Genomic DNA, 13,065 nt, shown 5'->3' with positions numbered 1-13,065 from the left:
ATACGCAGTGAACGTAGTATTTCTTTAGATCAATTCGGTGATTATCGCAGCTTGGATTAACCAAATTATTAAACAACTGCTTGACCAAACGGTTCAGCCAATGGATTGCCGCACGTTCACGCCTTTATCGACTCATCGATCAACCTTTTGAAGAAAATTTATTGTCAGTTGGGTTTTCCAATCGTAAAGACCGGCCCGAACTGTCTCTAATATTTAAAATGGTTTGGAATACAGATTTTTGCTTTCTTGCCTTGACATTGAATGTCTTCAAAGCAATTTAAGAGGAAAAGTCGTTAGTCGCACATATGATCAGAGGATCTGCATCACATTGAGATATTTGGCTTCTGACTTGGATTCGTAAGACCTAAATTCATGTGCGCCATTACTCTCCATACTCTAGAACTCACCATAATGGAAATTTGTTCCTCCTGTAACCTCGTTTACTGCGTAACACAAACTACGGATACCATATTGGTACAGTGTAGTTGAGAAACGCTGTACTCCAGTTGCGACTTTGGTTATGAGCGGTGAAAAAGAGAGAAACTTATCGGAAGTAACCACCAGTGTTGCCGCGAATCGTTTTTAGTGGTAACCAAATTCCTTTAAAAAAGGGCTAAAACTAGCTACAGACTACGAACAACTTGCAAGGGTCACACCACAACCCACGACATAGTGGCGGTGGAATACAGTGGCCGCGACTATCAGATCACGGAAACTAAGTTTCGAAATTTCGATGTCCATTGTCCCGAAAGAAGTTTCTGGGAATTTAGTATTGCTCTCAGCGATGACGAAATACACATTTTAGCGGATGGCTCCAAAATGGATATCGGAACAGGATCTGGCGTCTTCTCTCAGGAGTTATCTTTAAGAGAGTCCCAGATCACTGTTGTGATTTCAGGCTGAGATATAGCAATCCACATAGCGCCAAGGCTGGTGGGCATGGTCGACCTAGCTCCATATTAACTTGCCTTTGTTGTTGACAGTCAGGCGGCTACAGAGTGGAAGTTCGCACCTCTAACCACTCGGCTACCGCGGACCCCTAATGCCTTGATTATTCACTATGCTCTCTTTGTAAAAGAGTGCTCTTTAAGGGAATATGATCATGGAAGAATACAAAGAGCATGCAAAACCCACGATTGAGAGAATACAAAGGTTGCGCCGATCTCGGACCGCTATTCCTCTCTTAACGAAATTGACAGAATCGTCGTTTGCATGACGTCACACTGGTGCATCTTGTTTACATTTTCCTTGCAACATTTTTTCTTCTTCTTCCATTCTTGCTCACGTTTTGGCATTTCTCTCTCGCAATTGCACCAGTGTGACGTCACACAAAAGTTATTCAAAAATCCTCTCTGATCGGCGCAATCTTGTATTCTATCATTCTTGTGCAAAACCCTACCAGGAGCGCGAAAACGAACGAATCTGACATCTCGTTGTCTGGTATAGGACTATGCCGCCTTACTAATCGATTTTCAGAGTAGACTAGTATTTGGAGATGTAAGTAAGAGATTAAAAGCCTAATAGCTACCTGGGTGAATGGAAATATTGCTTATTTGCTTTTCGTATTTTTGGTAACTCCACCTCAAAGTCAGTACTATATATAGTCTGATAGACGAAATTATCATTTTACAGTTGTTTTAAAAAGACTCTACCGCCGGACTCATTCTCCAGTTTCCAGCCATTGAGCATTAGAAATGTTCTAGGCCTTGGAATACTTTTTGTTCAATTAAATGAAGATGCATATAAAAGCTGGCACCAAAGACGAGGTTGTGGGGTCTTAATTCGCTAAAAAATATCATTCGATTTAAATATTTATTTTACATCCACTTCTGCATAAAACCTTCCGCAGCGCTCTCAAACTACAGCTACATACATTTACATATACGATGATCTAAATATGTATAATTTTCATACCAAATGTGTAAGAAAATGGTAATTACATCCTAAATTAAAGTCGTATCCAAAAGGATAATAATGGTTTTTACAAATAATACAAAAAAACATACATACATGTATAATATACTCATACTAAGAATGTCTATTGAATTTTTTTTTGCTAATGAATGTACTACATTTGTTTCAAGTATGTTTGGTATCTACGCGTATTTTACTAATAGTAAAGGTATTTGGGACATTGGGGAAAACTACAAAAAAACAAAAACTAAGAGAATAAACTAAAAAACGAACAAGAAATGTGTAAAGAAAATTGTAAAGCGGTAATTGGAAAATAAGTTAAATACCTATTTTAAGTACATAGGTACTAATTACTTATAAGAAAGTATTCAAGTCAAGTTACCTTGCGTTTGCGCGTCAACTTTCGAAAAGAATTTGTATTTCCTCATAAAAAATTAGCACAAAAAAGTTGTAAAGTAAAATAAATATGTGTACTTTACATAGAAATAATAAAAGTTGTTAAAACGACTTTCTGGTAACTTGTACAAGCGTTGCACTATCGCCAGTTATTATTATTAGATGGCTGGCCGTTAGCGCCGCGAATTACTGTTGTGTATAGAATTCCGGCTAATTAAATTACTTTTTCGTGGAACATAAGGAACATCGCTGCCGCCAGGCTCATTTTATATTGCAAAAGTTCCTTGGAATGTAATTATGTATGTATATGTAATTGTGACTAGCAACAGCAAGCAATGGCAATTGGCTAAGTTATTGTCGCGCATCGATGCGCGGCAACAATGTAAAATAATAATAATAATAATAGATGGGCGCTTACACATTTGTACATATGTTAGTATTTGGCCGAGCTTCTCCTCCGATTTGTAGCGTGTGCGCCTTGATTTCGTCACACAAAGCGGAGGGACCTACAGTTTTACGCCGACTCCGAACGGCGATTGCATTTTTATGAGAAGCTGGTTTTCATGGCAGAAATACACTCGGAGGTTTGCCATTGCCTGCCGAGGGGCGACCGCTGTTAGTGAAAAAACTTTTATTTTTTATTTTTTGGTGTTGGGTTGAACCCAGGCGCTGCGGAGTGGAAGCGCGCACTGCTAACCACCACACCTTTGCGGCCGCCAATAACAATGTAAAAATCGTATAATAATCACTGTTTGCCAGCCATTTGTGTGTAGCTCCAGGCACGAATATGTACGGACATACATATGTACTATATACATTTGTATGTATGTATACATATCAGTAAGTGGGTGTACGGTAAAGGCGCCATGCAGTGCGACTACGAATAATGTCATTTTCCTTTTATGATCCATCATTGTAGTGGCATAAAAAAATGCTATGAAATCAAGAAGAATGAGAAACAGAGAGAAAGCGAGAGAGACAGAGAGAGAGAGAGAGAGAGAGATTAAAGAGAGACGGAGCGTGAAGGCTCAAGGGATGGCTATCACAGCGAATGGCAACAATTAGCGAAGTTCTTTGAACTCGTAAGGACATACATACAGTGTAGTTAGGCACATACATACCTAATTGTAACAAGTAAGGACAGTACTGTCTTCAGGTATGCCCAAGGCTTCATACCTTTCACGAAAATCAGAAAATTCAACATCAACCTACTACTGCATGTGGGATTAAATAGTTTGTTGGAAGCTAGAGATTATAATAAAGTGGTTTTCAAAATTATCACTTTGACTACATAAATACATAGATAGATGAGTTATGTTATATTTGAACCATCAATGGTATGGATGATACAACTTACAAAGTACAGATTTTTAATGATTTTCACTGTAAGCTCGATAGGTACGATCGATAAGAAAATGGGTCACAAAATTCCAAAGTTTTAACTGCCTACGTAAAGGAGACATATCCCGAAAACTTATATGTATGTACATATCTGAAAAATCAATGGTATGGGAGATTCCGCTTAGAGAGCAAAGACCTTGACAATTTTCTTAGTAGACTTTATGTTATTAATTAGTAAGAAGTAAATAAAAAAATTTGAAGACAAACTTTACTTAGTGGTTAATAGAAAAATCAAAAGCCGACCCCCGTACCATCTAACCGTTAAAGTTTTAGCGGAGTTATTTCTTTTCATTTAAAATATGAAATAAATCTGACAGATTTTCCAAATATCTCGACTGCTGCGCCACCTAGCCGATTAATTCCTATTTCATATTGCAACGTCATCTGGTCAATCACAACAACAATCAGCTGCATGGAAGCTATGGGATAAAATAACCCGATCAATAATACCCGAACGGAGGCGATAAGCAAGGCACTCTCTGAGCTAGGAATAGAGCGCCTTATGGTGGCATGGATTGACTCCATGGTGTGAGACAGAAAACCAACAGGGGTACGCCTGAAGGGGCTGTACTATGCCATCTCCTCCGGCTCCTGGTGGCGAACGAAATTCTGGAGATTTTTAAAACAAGGATAATTAGGGTTTCGCCTATGCCGACGACTTAGTGATACTTATGACTGCCAAATTCCTGCCAACGATAAGTGAACTAATGGATAGTCCATTAGGTGATACCTCTAAGTAGGCCCACCAGAATGGATTCGGGATTAACCTCTCCAAGACATAACTGGTAATGTTTACAATAAAAACTAAAGTACCAACTTTTCTCTGCCGAAATTGGGGGAAACTACTTTGAAACTCTCCTCAGAGGCAAAATATCTCGAAATCATTCTGGACTCCAAGTTTAAGTGGAAAAAGAATTTAGAGGAGACAGCCAAGAAATCTCCAGCAGCATACTATACGCACAAAAGGTCATTTGGAAAGCAATGGGGACACCACAATCATCCGGCCAATTGCAACCGACGGGCCCTTGGTATGGTGGAGGGCTCTAGATAAAGGGTATAACAGGAAACTAAAAGGAAAGGGCAAAGACTCACACGCCTTGGCATATTGGGGGCAGTGAGTAGCGCACCTGAGGAACATATTTCACCTGTAATCGCTGCATTTTTCAATATTAGTAGAGGGCGGCTAGTCTCTTACTTAGTAGTAGAGTTCCAGAAGACAAAGCCATTATCTTTGACGACAGTCAAGCAGCACTGGGAGACAATACGATCTAAAATTGTGAAATCGGGAATTGTATGGAAATGTCGCCCCACGCGTCGACTGATGAGATGGCCAGATGCGGCTCAGAGATGCCAATTGAAGAAGCGGATAGCTCCGTACTACCACTGTTTAGTGATCACATTAGGAAAATTGATGAATACATCGTGGCCGCGACTTAGTAGGAAAAAGGCGAGGGACATACTGCAACTTAATAGAACTGCAGTAAGAGCCCTTACCGGCGTCATCACAGGACACTGTGCTATAGCCGCAATGCTTCAATGGTGGCGAATAACAACAAGTACTCCCTGCAGAAGCTGCCGTGATGAGGATTAGGAAGAGTCAATTGATCACTTTCTCGGCCGATGTCAAGGTCTATAGACGAAGCGCCTAAAGCACTTGGGCTTACGCTTCTTTAGAATGACTTGAAGCTACCCTCTCACGATTATGGGTACCGCTCTCCTCCTGACACTCGCTTAAAAACGGCACTCACAATGGACAATTCTGTTAACGAGTGGAAGTATGGAATATTCCACAAACGCCCTCCTAACCTAACCTAATCCGATCTTTGTAAATTGACTCAGCTCGACAATCTTATCATTTTGGTACAGTTATTGATGGCTCTATCTCAACTTCTTCTGTTACTTATAAACATACCATTTCATGTTAATGAAAGGTATAAAAATATACATACATACATATGTACATTTGCACGATATTGCTCCAAAGAAAGCGATGGTAAACTTCAATGCACCCAAAAGTAATCAAAGTTCAGCACCACACATTACATACATAGTATTATCTAAAGGCAATTATGTGGGTGCCATAACTACTTTATAGTCTAGTTATAGTTATAACGAGGCAGCACATGACAACTTTCCATTACTTTTATTTGGCCTGAACGGCGATAATTAGAACAATGAATGGTAAGTGCCATATGATTGTGAGTATGAATAGGCGCTGGGGTCTGTATCCAGTCGATGAAGTTCCGGATTTCATTCAAAAAACTTCGTTTAGCGTAAAAAATCCACCGTGGCTCAAGGTACTTCATAACAAGTTTTTCGTCGTTCCCACGACAGTCGGGCCGACGTAACCGGAACGACCCAGATATATATCAGGCCAAGCACTGTCACTCCAGAACTTGTATGCTGTTACCAGATTACCTACCAGTGCTGCAAAATAAAACCAGTTTCTTATCGCACTTTTTTCTCGGTTGCTTCCAACTACGGTTGAAAACCTACATCCAGTAGACAGCGCACCTGCCTACCAAGAGTTGGATGCTCAGAAAAGATGAACTCCACAGTCTTCTCATTCCTTCCGCATCTCATGCTCTCATGCACATCTTACCATGGGTTAGACCTAACTTAAAGGTAAGTAAACAGTACACCAACTAGCAGCATAGCGCCTATCTTGATCAGAGATAAAATAAATATTGGGAAGTTGCTGTGATAAGCTCCCCATATCGTGATTGCAAGTCTGCAGTGTTGTGTTTTAGTCTACATCTTTCTTGTCCACTGGATCGTGTACAGGAAGTGCTTCCGTTTTACTGCTTGCGAAATCGGCTCATCTTCTATTGATGCATTTGCCGAATGAGTGACTGCTCGTTGCCACTGACGCTAAATAGTATGTGGCAGTGCCTACTCGCTTTTCCATTTTAGACCCACCTATTTATAGTGCAGAGTCAGTCATCCTTCGACCACAAAGTGGCTTTTATATTCTTTCAAAAGAAGAGATCCCGGATAAGATAATGTGTTTGGCAATAGTTTTGAACGCAACAGTGCATAGTGTGCTGCGGTCTATATACACTATCTACTTTTTTGCGAAATGTTTTCTTTCGAAGAATTGCTGGAAATGATTTTTGTACTCTACTTTCGAGTTTTAGATCATAGTATTTATGAAAATTATTCCTATGGACTAATGGAATCAGCTCTGGGTATTTTTTCTGGGTGGGGGAAAAAAGGGCTAGAAGTTAACAAAACGGAAATTGTCTTGCTCTAAAGGAGAAGAAAGATTCCTCAGTTCTGTTTGCCTGGCCGGACCAAGACAGATTTTATGTCGGTTTTGTAGGACTTCCGCTTAGGCATTCCTATACAATATCCAACTAGGGATGAATAAGACGCTGGCCTAGGGACGAGAAATGATAGGCTTACCATACATAGTAATAGCTCAAAGCTGAAAAAATAAATTAGCGCGGGATTCTATAGAAAATTTGGCTTTATAAACGAAAGTCAGTATATTCGTTGACAGTCTAAAGTCAAAAATTGATCGTAAATCTTGCGCATCGCCAGCATCAGCAAATCACGTCATCGTCTCTCTCTCTGCGGGCCTCATGTCAATTTCGAAGGCAACGAAATAGCCAATGCAATGACTAGAAACGATTCGGAAATGCAGATTAGCGAGGCGGTCAATTCACTACAACCACGGTTGTGTTATCTATTTACTGAGGAAAGTAGACGAGTACACCTCAGCCGTAGCAAATGTCCTTTGGACCAACCGAGATAACTTTGATGTCTTAAGGTCTTCATTTGAAAAAATATCCGACTGTCCCAAGGGAGTGAGTTCCGTAAAACGGAAACCCGCTTTTGGCGTTGTGCCATCTTAAGTGTCACTTTCCATTTTTGACAAATTGTAGATACGCATGTATGTAATTAAAGTAAGTAGTCAGTAGTAAGGACTAGTTGGGTATTGGTCCTAACAAATATCTGGTTGGAGCAGTGTACACGCTGATAATTGTCAAGTCATTATTATGCTGAGCAACTCATAAAAACAGTAGGTGAGACGAAGCACACAAACACACACCCTCTAGAGGTCGTTATCCTTACTGTGTAGCAATGCAGTTTTTAATGTGATAAATTTTATAGCTTAATTCAAGCGTGCCAGCAAAGATAGCAAACTTGCGGTTGTAAGTAGTTAATTTTTAAGCGTTGCATTTGAGTAGCAGCAACAATGTTAAGCCTAGCCTGTTTACGAGAAATTATAAAAAAACACCCAAAAAAAAAACAAAAAAGACAAGACTTATTGCTGTTTTTCTCTTGTTAAAAACCAACCACAACTAATTCAAGAAAATCATCGAAATGAGACTGTACACCAAATTATCAAGAACAAAACCAACAAAAACCACAAAAAAAAAAAATTAAATATATAAAAAAATGTAGATAAAATATATAGACCAACTATATAGAAGTGGGGGTGGGGGGTGAGTATTACTTGCATGCAAACAAACGTACAATGGCCGGCCTATGAAGCACCCAGATACCCACTTTGGCCATCTGAGCTTGAACGCCCTTTGCTTGTAGTCCCTTGACGGCGCCCTCGGCGTATGCTGGCAACTCGAAATCGACAAAGCCGTAGCCTGAAAAGAAAGAATATTTTGTTTTTGTTTTCGCCACGTGAGATTAGCGTTTATTTTGTTCAAACAAATTATTTTTAACGAATAAAATAAAATTTAATTTCGAAATGGAAATAAATAATGTATTTTTTTTTTTTTGAATTTTTAACATTGATGAATGCATCGAGAGGATTAAAATTAAATCGAAACAAAGTTTTACAAATGGACCAGAGAAAAACAAAAACAAAATTTTCGAAGAGGTAAAAGAAAAAAAAAACAAAAGAGATTAGCAATATTTTTTAAAAATTAATAAAATGCAATAATAAAATTGAGTGATCTGGTTGAAAATCTAAAAAATAAGTTAAGATACAAAATACAGAATCGGCACTTATTTGTTTGGTTAAGAGTTAAACATTATTATTACTATTATTGTCATTTTCGATAAAACAGTGAGTGAAAATACATATCGTCGGTGATACTGTAAAACGTTCTACATATGTCAATTATTACCCTTTGTCGCTTAGATGGTCTATTAACCGTACTGAAATACTTCTGGAAATCGTTGTACTCCCGTAAACCAAAGAAAAAACTCTCTACCTTTGGTTGACAAAGAGGAACGATTAACAGCAGCGTTCAGATACAATCGAAAAGTTCATTTAAGCACCGAGGGCAATAATTGACGTAGAACGTTTTGCAGTAAAGTTCAGAGATGCGAAATTATATTTTTTTTTAATTTTCCGTTGCCTTTTAAATATAAAATTATGTACTTATATACAAAGAGTTAATTTTTTTTTAATTATGTATGTAAAAAATTGTATGAGAAACAAAAATATTCAGATTTCAAAAAAAAAAAACGCAATTCAAATTGCTTTACATACGAGCTACAAGTTAAAAATTTTCCTTTTTAAACCAATGGAATATTCTTTAAACTTTATTTAAATTTAAAATTCAACCAATATATGCCATCTTGTTCGATTTGTATATTGTACTTGAACTTAACAAATTCAGATTCTTACAACAAAAACACACGTACTAAATAATAAAGATGAGAAATGGTGAAGAAAAAAAATACCTTTACATTTGTTTGTTGTTTTATCTAAAATAGCCTTGGTGGATATAATTGTTCCATATCTGAAAAGGAGAAGAAAAAGAATTTTTTTAAATTTGCAAACAAAAAACTTTTATTTCAATGAATTGTTCTATTCTTTATGCACTTCAAAGAACGAGCAAAATAATTACTACGAATAGTTCTCTGTACAATGCTTTATTTTATTTGTATTAAGGTCAAATATTTCTAATTATATAAATGTTTTTCTCATTCCAGAGTTTACCAAAAAGGACGAGCTGAGAAAGCAAACGACAAATTGAGAGAACGGTTATACCTTGCTATGTTTTTATCATGGGTTCAACTACATATCTATCATAGGAAATATACAACAGCTTGTAATATGTTTTATCCCTCTGTCTCGTTTGTGCTCACAAACCCGGGAGAGGTGGATTTATCTGCTTATTAGTCCTCCTGCTCGCCTGTAAGGAGCTCAATATGCATTCAGCAAATGTGCATAGTTTAAGACAAGGTGAAGTCGACAGAGAAAGGTTCATACAAGAAGACTTCTCGGATCCCTGCTTGGCTAGACTGGTATCAATGAGCTCTCTCTCAAATCTCCCCTAGATGAGTGCACGGGAGGCAGCAGTTGCAAGGAAGCATCAGTGTGCTTCTGCATCGATGGGCCGAAGCTTGACGGAAGGGTCGGTGTAGGAGCCTTTTGCAGGCATATCTCTATCAACCGCAGATATTATCTTCTAGATCACTGGAAAGAGTCGATTGTCAGCTCAATTAGGCGTCATGGGTAAAGGAGGTAAACATCTACACAGATAGCCGAAATCAATAATGACTTTAAGCTCGCTCGCGTAGCGCTTAAAGGTAATAGGTAATTACTGAACCTTTATTTTGGTCACTTTCTACTTAGACTTTAGTGATATTGCTCGAAGTTAAGGTTTTTTTATTATAGCCGTACGTAGTGCTTAAAGCCGAACTTCCTCCCAGACACGTTATAAGCCATTGTGAAGGGGTCGAATATAAACATGCCTTCACAGGGTACAACAAGGAGAGAAGAGGTACTTGAAGGGACTCAAGCATTAACATTTGCACAGGACTTGCGGATAATGAATCTGTTGTTAAAATCCTCCGAATCCTCTCAAAGACGTATGCACCCTAATGAGGTCGGGTTCTTTAAGAGACCCTATGACTCTTTCATACTCTGTCTCTCATCCATACTTACTATGTAGTACGTCCGGAACAAAGGGAAATGCCATGTCGATGGATCACAGGTGGCCATCAAACTAGGGCCATGACTTCAACGCCAGGACGGAGCTAAGTAAGGCTATTAGCCACAATGTGATGCCCACAAGGCGGAGTTAACTCTCTTCTGTTATGGATCAGCCATATGGATGTTCCACATTGCCTACTTAGCGAAAAATTCTTTGATGTTCTGGGATATACGAATGAAATCACAAATCTAATCGGAGGTAGATTCGAACAAAACACTTCTTCCGCTTAGACTTTGTTGCTTTTTCAATTTTTCCTTATAAACAATCGTGGTACAAAGTTCAATAAAATATTAAAAATAACAGGGAATTATGGTTTACAACCCAGAAATATCCACTTTACCGACAGAGGGAAAGATAGCTCTGTATTTCAGGTTGATGCTTACGTCATAGAAATTCAGTATACAGGCAGTGGAGTAACAAACACATGCATACATATACAATGACTTAAACAAGCTTTCACATAGCGATTTTATTTTTAAATATTCACAATGTTTTTCTAGTGAAAATTTTTCTTGCAAAGTTTTTATAGAAATATTACTTATTAAATAAAAAATTCAAACTCAATACAAAATTTAGGAAACATCTGCGAATTTACATCCAAACATCGAACTTTTCAATCTGAATTTGAGGAAAATTTCTGGGTGTGTAAATTTTTAGAAATTTTAGCACATTATTTATACAGGTTTGGTTATATTGACAAAAAAATTTGATTTAAAAAACATTATGAGTATTAAAAAAAAATCACCATTTGAAGGCTTGTTTGAGTCACTGTATATATCGAGCCCTAACCTCCAAAATAACGTTAGCGACATATTTTTCAAAATTTTGTTTTTGATGAAGAAATATTCTTAGAGCATCTAGGTGCATTTCTGCATCAAAAAGAAAATTAAAAAAAAAAATGTCGCTTACGTTATTTTGGCGGTTAGGGCTCGATATGTATATATACTTAAATATTAGGGCGGTGCTCATCGATCTTTGTAATAAAATTTATAATTTAATCATAAAAATTGGATTTGTATTTTTGCGACCAAATTTAAATCTTAATTTCTGATCTTTACATTTTCAATCAAGAGTAACAGATTTTTAGTTTTTCGACCATATAACTGTTAATTCCAGATTTAAAGCGTTCAAAGACGTCGAAAAACATAGTATTTAATATGAAAAATAAAAAGTGATTAGTTTTGATCGAAGAAATCAAAATTACAAATTAGCGCTCAAATTTATCCGAAAAAAATAACAATGATAATCGGCTAAGAAACTAAAAACAAAAAATATCGATTTGCCATGATCTAACTAAAAATCAAATTTTCCAAATAAAAATCTTAGTACTAAAAAAAATTAAATTAATAGCTATGTTCGGTCCCTGTTCAAAATCCTCCCTTAAACTGGCATGAAGCTTTGTTAAGGTCGAATATATGATAACTTTTGTTATATACCAGGACCAAAAAATGAGCTATATATTTTTTTTTTGATAATCATTGCGATCTTCATGACGTTCTCTACAAAAAGGCCATACTTATATACATATATTTACCATCATACAATATGCATGTAAAATAACAATTTTTGATTTTTTTTTTGGGGACTTCGCCACGGTCATAACTACTGACCAGAGTAGACTAGAAACCCAGATAGTAAAATTTAATCAGCAAACGACATTTCAAATAACTTTTCTCTGTGTTTTTTTACGATTTTATGTGCATAAAAAATAAAATTGCCTTTAAAAACATTGCGATTGATACTCACTGTGCACACATAGTTACTAAATCCTTATCGGTTGTGCCTTGTTGCAATCCTCTAATATACAAATTTGTTTTCGACAATTGTTCCCCTTGTTGCTGTGTACCGTTACTAGGACCCATTGTTGTATTTGTATTGGTATTACTCAGACTAGTACTTAAAGTTCCGCTCTGTGAGCCGGTATTGGATGAGCTGCTTGAATTTGTATTACTTGGCGATGCTGCAGTTGGTACACGCTGACCGTACTGAAATGAGAAAAGTAAAAAGAAAAATGAAAAGAAAAAGAAAAAAAAACGCAAACATTAAAATGCAATATTTAAAATTAAGAAAGGTATGTATGTACAATTGCAAGCGACATAAAATGAACAATGAAAATTTTATAGTACAATTAATTTTGCAAATGTACATACAATGCCCAGACAAATATTCGTTTTCTTGGCCCTGTGTCAACTAAATGTCAACATACGGCCTTAATGTTTTATTTGTTTTTATTGTTTTTATTGACGATTCGGGTGGTAGTGCAAGAGATTGTGTGCGCATTTGTACCTACGGTTGTTGGCTTAATGTGATTTCAACAAATCAACACGAGTTAGCCGACCGACAAGTAGAATGGTCGAGGCGTGAACTGTGCGAATTACTTTTTGTGTGAGTTGCATTAGTCAGAGTCACATACTTTGATATAAGAATCTATGGATGTATT

The 13,065-nt window shown here is 37.2% G+C and overlaps 1 protein-coding gene across 6 annotated transcripts in view; it reads right to left on the bottom strand.

Moving 5' to 3' along the window:
* shep (RNA binding motif single stranded interacting protein alan shepard) overlaps positions 1–13,049 on the bottom strand; it is a 40,615-nt gene extending 27,566 nt beyond the window's left edge. For 2 of the 6 annotated variants that reach the window (XM_017628031.1, XM_017628032.1), the window contains exons 1-4: positions 13,035–13,049; positions 12,372–12,610; positions 9,367–9,425; positions 8,227–8,318 (exon numbers count right to left, since the gene is read on the bottom strand). In XM_017628031.1, coding sequence (XP_017483520.1) covers positions 8,227–8,318; positions 9,367–9,425; positions 12,372–12,487 — 267 coding nt within the window. In that variant the 5' untranslated portion in view covers positions 12,488–12,610; positions 13,035–13,049. Of the gene's footprint in view, positions 1–8,193; positions 8,319–9,366; positions 9,426–12,371; positions 12,611–13,034 lie in introns of those variants that run through there. The other 4 variants (XM_017628028.1, XM_017628027.1, XM_017628029.1 and 1 more) reach the window with 3 other exon arrangements.
* Between the last annotated feature and the right edge of the window lie 16 nt (positions 13,050–13,065).

The sequence above is a fragment of the Rhagoletis zephyria genome, unplaced genomic scaffold, assembly GCF_001687245.7.
Source record: "Rhagoletis zephyria isolate East Lansing unplaced genomic scaffold, Rhagoletis_zephyria_1.1 Rzeph_scaffold_05689, whole genome shotgun sequence".
NCBI classification, from domain to species: Eukaryota; Metazoa; Arthropoda; class Insecta; order Diptera; family Tephritidae; genus Rhagoletis; species Rhagoletis zephyria.
The sequence above is the reverse complement of the archived record's forward strand: the minus strand, read 5'-3'. Positions and strand labels throughout refer to the sequence as shown.